Consider the following 6,951-nt stretch of genomic DNA (forward strand, 5'->3'; position numbering starts at 1 on the left):
CCCTTTTTCCCTGCCTCCCTCCTTTGCCTCAGATGTGTTGAAAGCCCATTTCAGCTCCCAGTGGGTTGTGTGTGCCTGAGCTGGCTGAGCCCTGCTGGCTTCCTTCCTCCCATCCTGCCAGCTGTATGTATACTGTGCAGTCACTGCAGACAGTGGGAGGGAAGCTGGGGGCGTTACCTGAAGTCACCTATGAGATCACTTCAGGAATAGCAGCCTGACACACATTGCCAGCACTGATACAGCATGTCAGATAACAGCTACAGTCACAGAAAAATGGGTGCTAGCCCGGAACTAGGCCCACGTGTCTGCTGCACTCGGGCCATTGTAAAGGAGTGAACTGGCCATTGCATGCCAACAAGATGACCAGTGGCTGCTGGGTTGGGCTGGTGCTCTGTGTGACAGTCCTTCTTCCCCACAGCTGTATGCTACCTTGAAGGATGGGAACCCTCCCTGGGAGGTGACGGAAGCTGTTCTCTTCATCATGGCCTCAATAGCCAAGAGCGTTGACCAGTGAGTACCACAGGCCCTGGTTGTATCTGCAAGTGAGGGGGCAGTCGCCTTGTAGCCGTGTTTCCATAGCCCTGTCATGTCATCCGCAGTTCTGATTGCTGCAGGGTCATGAGCTTCCTGTGGCATGAAACACACTGTAAATAGGCAGCTCTTAATGGCAACGTGGGACTGTTCTGCATCTGCACATTGTGTATCGCAGGCTTTCCAGGAGGCTGAAGGGGAGATGGTGCCTTCCGCACCCTGTTCCCCTCTAATGTGCTGGTTCAGGTTACGGTGTATCCAGGCTGCCCTTACGGGGCTGTTTCACACTGTTTCCAAGTTTCGTTCCTGTTAAGCAGGGATTGCAGCATCTGAGGGCTTGAGTGTCTTGAGTTCCACACTTCCGCTCAGCAGCGTTTCAGGGTCACTTGTCCTCAAGTTCTCATTTGACTCCTCCCTTTTTGCTGATCCCTGCTCTTCGTGGTGGACCCATCAAAACGCAGCTGGACTGATCCAGTAAGGGTGAACTCCCATGTGGTGCCACAAGAGGGCACATTTCCCCTAATTCTGGGAGCCCTGAAGGACCGTCCCAGCCTGAAAGGTTGCTGGGAGGAGATAAGCCAACTACTTGTGTGTCTTTTGTGCCCTTAAATCTTAGGTGGATTAATGCACAGGCCAACTGGGCATGAGCCTAGGGGCCCCTACTGATTTGGGGCCCAGGCCATGGGATCCTGATCAGCAAGGAACTGAAAGCCCCGGTTTTAAACTTGGCATGTTTCTGTCTCCCAACAGAGAGACAAAAATGGCACCAAGTTTAAAACTCCAGCTTTTGTATTTGCTTCCCTGCAGCTGGGAGGGGGACCCCTCCCCCAGTGGGTCTGGGGGGCAGGCTGGAGATGGCTGGTCAGGAGTGCTGTGCAGCGCCATGCTGCAGGGGGTGGGGCAGCACTGCTGTGTGCTGCACCTCTGCAGGCTGGCAGTGGTACTGGTGAGGGCATAGTCCCCCCAGAATTCACCTTGGCTTCCCTGGAGCCTCCCTTCCCAGTGCTGCCACCCTCATGTAGAGGCATGGTCCGGGGCTTCTGGCCTGAGCTGGTCTGTCTGTGCACGTGTGCAGCCACAGGGACACAGCCCAGCAGCAGCTCCCTGCCGGTCAGTGCAACAAGGGCACGGGCAGGAACAAAATGGAGCTGCGGGTGGTTGGGGGGGGTGGGGGGAGGAGAGTCCTGTGAGGGGAAAGGTATATGGCTGGGTGCATGCCTGTCACTCTGCACACATATGTCTGCCTGTGTGTATGCATGTGTCTGTGTGTGCACATGGGTGCATGTCTGCATCTGTGTATGTGTGCATTTAGGCGTGCATGCATCTGTGTGCACATCTGTGCATCTGTATGAATCTGTTTCTGTGTGAGCGTCTGTGTGTACACATTGTGTGTGTGTGCATGTGTGTGTGTTCATTGCAGGGAGAGGGTGTTTGTGTCTGTGTCCATGTGCAGAGTGAGTGAGTAGTGTGCGCATCCATCTTTGTGCATACTGGTGTGTGTGTATATTTGGCCATAGGGGAGGGGATGGGCAAGTAGCAGGGAGAAGAAGGGGGCATGTGCCCCGGCCCACCAAGTTCAGCAGCATCCTCCCAGCCTCCCCTGCTAGCACCTGGTAGGGAGGGGGTCTCCCCCACAGCCCAGTTTCAGTTGGGGCAGGGGGCCTCCAATTTTGTGTTTGCCCAGGGCCTCAGTATACATTAATCTGCCTCTGCCTTAGATCAGTGGTTCTCAACCTTTTTTGGACCCTCTGTAACTCTTATGAATTAAGTGGCACCCCTTTCCCAAAACGTGTATAGATTACAGTGCTTGCAGAGGGGCCTGGCAGTGGGGATGGGGATCGGGGGGTCCATTGAGGCAGGGATGGCCTGACCCTGCACTTACCTGCTTAAGTTTACTTGCTTGTCTCCATACACCACCCTTCAAAAGACCTGGTGGTATCCTCATTGAGAATCACTGTCTTAGATGCTCTATGGCTTCAAGTCCCTTCCAGCCTTACCTCTCTATGAGAGGTCAAACTAAGAGAGACAGACTGTGGGTATGTGGCAGTGGAGGGGTCCCTTGTAATAAAGATTATGTGGGAATGCCTGGGATATCGCTGGACAGCATTCGGTTTCACCCCGTCATTCTCACCCCAATGCCTTTTCCTTCATTCTGCTGCTGTTTATCACCAGTGGTCTTCCAGATCATGGTGGTCCTGTCTCTGCCCCTGTGTTTTGAATGAAAGCATTTGACACACCAAATTTTGGAACTGCTGAAGCTGTTAGAACCACCACCAAGGTCTTATCAAGCCAGTGCCTCCATCCTCAAATAGGCTGGGTGACTCCATGGTGGTCTGGGCTCCTTCAGAGTGGCTGAAGTGTGAGGCACTGTGGGGAAACCATGTTGGTTCATGGCTCAAGAACAAGGCTAACAGCCCCAGTACTAACTGCTTTCCTCTGTCCCCAGGGAGAATAATCCGACATTAGTGGAAGTGCTGGAAGGGGTGGTGCGCCTACCGGAAACGGTGCACACTGCTGTGCGCTACACCAGCATTGAGCTGGTGGGGGAGATGAGCGAAGTCGTGGACAGAAACCCTCATTTCCTGGGTGAGTCTCACTATTAGTGCAGACCTGCCTCAGCACTTGTCCTGCCTTCCTGGGGTGGGATACTGCTCTCTGCAGAGCTTAGGGCAGGAGAAATAAACCAAATTTCCCAGAAGTGTGCGTGTGTTTAATGGGATGTCTCCCTGTGGGTTTTTCTCCCCCCCCTTGCTCTCAGATCCTGTGCTCGGGTACTTGATGAAAGGTCTGTGCGACAGGCCGCTGGCCTCTGCTGCCGCCAAAGCCATTCATAATATCTGCTCAGTCTGCCGGGACCACATGGCTCAGCACTTTAATGGACTGCTGGAGATCGCCCGCTCCCTGGATTCCTTCATGCTGTCTCCAGAGGCTGCTGTAGGACTCCTCAAAGGTATTGACTTGCTTAGTCAGATGTTGTGGTTGGGACTAAACACTCATCTGCTGAAAAGTAGCCTCCCTGTTTCTGTGAGAGTCTAAAATGTCTGTTATAGCCCCCTGCTTTCACAGTTCACTCTCAGGTACCAGCAAGATCATTTTTGGCTGAATGTTTTCCGTACATGTTTTTTGCCTAGCAATTTTTTGCTGTATAAAAATTCAGTCAGAGTCTGATAGGAACGAAAAATAGATATATCCTGTCTTATAAGCTATCCTGCGTATAACATCATCATACTTTATTCAAAGACTCGCAGCTGGTAGCACTTTGAAATGTGACAAGTAAATATAGAAATTAAGGGCTGGAAGGTACCTCGAAATATCATAGAGTCCAACCCCCCTGCTCTGGGCAGGAACACTGCTGAGATCAAATGATCCCAGCAAGGTGTCTGTGCAGTCTCTTCTTAAAGACTTCCAAGGTTGGGGGCTGCACCACCTCCTTGGGAAGTCTGTTCCAGATTCTGGTCACCCTGACAGTAAAGAAGTTCTTTCTTGCATCCAACCTGAAACCATCCGCTGATGGTTTATGGCCATTGCTCCTTGTCCTCCCCTGGGGGAGGACACAAGTGCTATTATTGGATCCTTAGTGAATGTTAGAGAAATGCGTGCCCCTTCCTTGCACATCGTGTCTGGGTAGACATGAGTCTGGTAGCTGGATCATTCATTCAGTGGGGCTTTTACTCGAAGACACCAGCATCCTTTTTATCTCCCATCATGAGCATTCATTTCAATGCCTGATCAAAATGAAAATTGGCCCTAGGCTGTGCTGTATTTAGAGTGATGTTTCAGCCTGGTGCTTTTCTGCTCGCTGTGGGCTTGCATGAGGGCAGGGGGTGGTTTTCCTATGTTCTGTAGGTAGTGTTAGGCACTGTGCTGCAGTCAGATCCCTGCCGACAGTTTTGCCTGAAGTTGACTGACCTCCTACCTCTTCCTGAACTTGTTACCTTCTGTTTTTCAGGGACAGCGTTGGTCCTGGCCAGGCTACCCTTGGAAAAGATCGCGGAATGCCTCAGCGAGCTGTGCGCCGTGCAGGTGATGGCGCTCAAAAAGGTCTGTCCCGGGTACTGGAGCCACGGAACTTCGCCCTGTCGTGTGGCTGGGTTTGTGCCCGGGGGTTTTCTCTGTGCAAGTTGCACAGCAGAAAACCTGCCCTTTCATGCGAGGTCTGTAGCATGGAGCAGTTTTATTCTTCCCTTTAGCTAACAGTATAGGAAGGGCAAGAGCATGATGGAAGTTCTTGAAAATGTGAGGCTGTGATTTCAGCTGGTTTAAATTACTTGGCCTGCTTAAATTCAAAGTAGCTCCCCAGACTGACAGCAGCTGAGGAGTTGGCTCCAGGAGGAGTGGAACAGCTTCCTGGGTTTGGGAACCAAATATGCAGAACACACAGAAATGCTACAGAAACGTGAACTGATTTGCTAGTAGCCCTGGGGGCTATAGATAGTTTGTGTGAAACAGCAGATACAGCAGGTGGAAAGTCCACTTTCCCAGTATGCAGTGCTTCATCTGGATTTAAGCTGCATCTGATAGGGCTAAGATGAAGTGTTCTTCTGGAATATGTAGTCTCCAGAGCCTGTACCTCTGAATCACAGATGGTAGTGATGGTCCTAGGCCAGGTTCTGTCCATCCCAGCAGTATGAGAGCCAAGATGCCTTTGGAGCTTTGACTGACTTAGAAAATTGGGAAAGGGCTCTAGCCAGGAAATGGAAAGGATCAAAGAGAGATGGGACTATCTGTGTCTCCTGAAATGACCGACAGCTTTAGAGCCATGAGGCCTGAATGGCTCACCACGGAACCTGAGTTGAGTTGCGTGTTGCAGGTCGGAGTGCAGAGATCAGTCATCTCTATGGAGCTCTCAGCCACTAGACAGCTTCTCTTGGTAGGGCCCAGTGCTGCTGTTCTGTTTGTAATACTGGTTGCCAGGTGGACAGTTAGTTAGCTTGGTGTTTTGTACAGCTGAGACTCGTGTCTGCTTAGGTTTCTAGCGAGCCCCACTTCCATCCCAGAGGCCACGACTCCATTCACACTCAATATTATGCCCAGTTCTGGCATGCTGCCTCCACATGGTAACCCAGAGGAGGTTTCTGTTCTGCTTGAGCTATAATGCAAGGGATGACCGTTTCTGGGAAGATCTAGAAGAGGCAGTGTGCATTTCATGATCTTTGGGCCCTCTCCACAGGGCAGTGGCATCCAGCTGGGGGATCTCTGTGTGTTGATGAAATCTCAAGTGTATGTTTGCTTCTTCTCCCCAGCTGCTTTCTCAGGAGCCGAGCAATGGCCTCTCATCAGACCCTACTGTGCCCCTTGATCGACTTGCTGTCATATTTAGGTAAGGAAGGAGGGGCAACTGCAAGTTGCTCTTGACTCATGGTCAGACCATGTCCTGTTGATGGTTCTTGCTGGTCTCTTAAATCAGCTAAAAACCCATGAAACAACCAGAGCACCTTGTTCATAGAAGTTGAGAAGCCCTGCACAGGCAGAGGAGGTGACATGAGGTCCCCTGTCACCATCCCAGACTGCAACAGTTGCTGCCCCTCCTGACACTAGAAAGCACTTCCTTTGTATTTTAAGTCATCTGGTTCTAGCTCAACTCAGTCATTTCCTTTTAGCCATTATCAGCCTATGCAAAATAATATACTGGGACCCAGTATATAATGGGCAAGTATCCACAGCCCCAGTCTACCACTAGAGCAGATGCACAGGACTGTTGGGCTGTAGAGACAATTCCCTTGCCCCCATGGGTTCAGTCTCAGGATTTAAGTGTGGCTCAACTCATCCCACTCCTATCCTCCTGAACAGCGTAAATCAGTGCTTCCCAAACTTTTCCTCCATATGATCCCCATTTCCTCAGCATGGCTTCTCCCTCCCAACCCACAGCTACAGCCTGCTGATGCCCCTCACTCCCAGCCTGCATCTTCCCTCTTCCCCCTGTTGCCGCAGGGCCAGGGCCCACAGCCCCCTGCCCCACCAGCCCAGCAGTACCTGAGCCCCAGCTGCTGCTGGAGTAGAGCACAGAGCCTGGCTTCCCCCTGGCCCCACAGGCAGGTTCTTCTGCTCTGGCCGTGCTATGTGGGGAGGGAGAAGGCAGGAAGTGGGCTTCCTGCTATAGGCTCGGGGCTCCCCGCCATACTGCCCTCTCCCCGTGGGCTCAGTGGCCCAGCAGGTGGGACCCACCAGGGGAAGGAACGCTGTGCCACTGGCAGCAATGGGGGCACAACTCCACTCCGCCGCTGCTGCGCCTCACCTTTAGCATCTTTGGCAGTATGGCGGTCCCTCCCACGTTGGGTCTGGCCTGCTGGGCCATGGAGGTGGCTCCTGCCCGGAGCTGGTCCAGCTCAGCTGCAGCCCCACACCCCGCTGTGGGCACAGAAATTTTTGGAGGCATGTGCCCCCCTGCCCCCTCCACATCACCTGTGCCTATACCCTTCA

The 6,951-nt window shown here is 52.5% G+C and overlaps 1 protein-coding gene across 2 annotated transcripts in view; it reads left to right on the forward strand.

Moving 5' to 3' along the window:
* The window catches only part of TNPO3 (transportin 3), a 49,197-nt gene that overhangs the window by 19,110 nt on the left and 23,136 nt on the right, over nucleotides 1-6,951 (forward strand). The window contains exons 9-13 of one of the 2 annotated variants that reach the window (XM_019509686.1): nucleotides 419-510; nucleotides 2,978-3,117; nucleotides 3,290-3,481; nucleotides 4,481-4,572; nucleotides 5,775-5,851. In XM_019509686.1, coding sequence (XP_019365231.1) covers nucleotides 419-510; nucleotides 2,978-3,117; nucleotides 3,290-3,481; nucleotides 4,481-4,572; nucleotides 5,775-5,851 — 593 coding nt within the window. The remainder of the gene's footprint in view (nucleotides 1-418; nucleotides 511-2,977; nucleotides 3,118-3,289; nucleotides 3,482-4,480; nucleotides 4,573-5,774; nucleotides 5,852-6,951) is intronic. The other variant, XM_019509687.1, reaches the window with a different exon arrangement.

Source organism: Gavialis gangeticus, unplaced genomic scaffold, assembly GCF_001723915.1.
Source record: "Gavialis gangeticus isolate Ggan-Ray unplaced genomic scaffold, GavGan_comp1, whole genome shotgun sequence".
Classification (NCBI taxonomy): domain Eukaryota; kingdom Metazoa; phylum Chordata; order Crocodylia; family Gavialidae; genus Gavialis; species Gavialis gangeticus.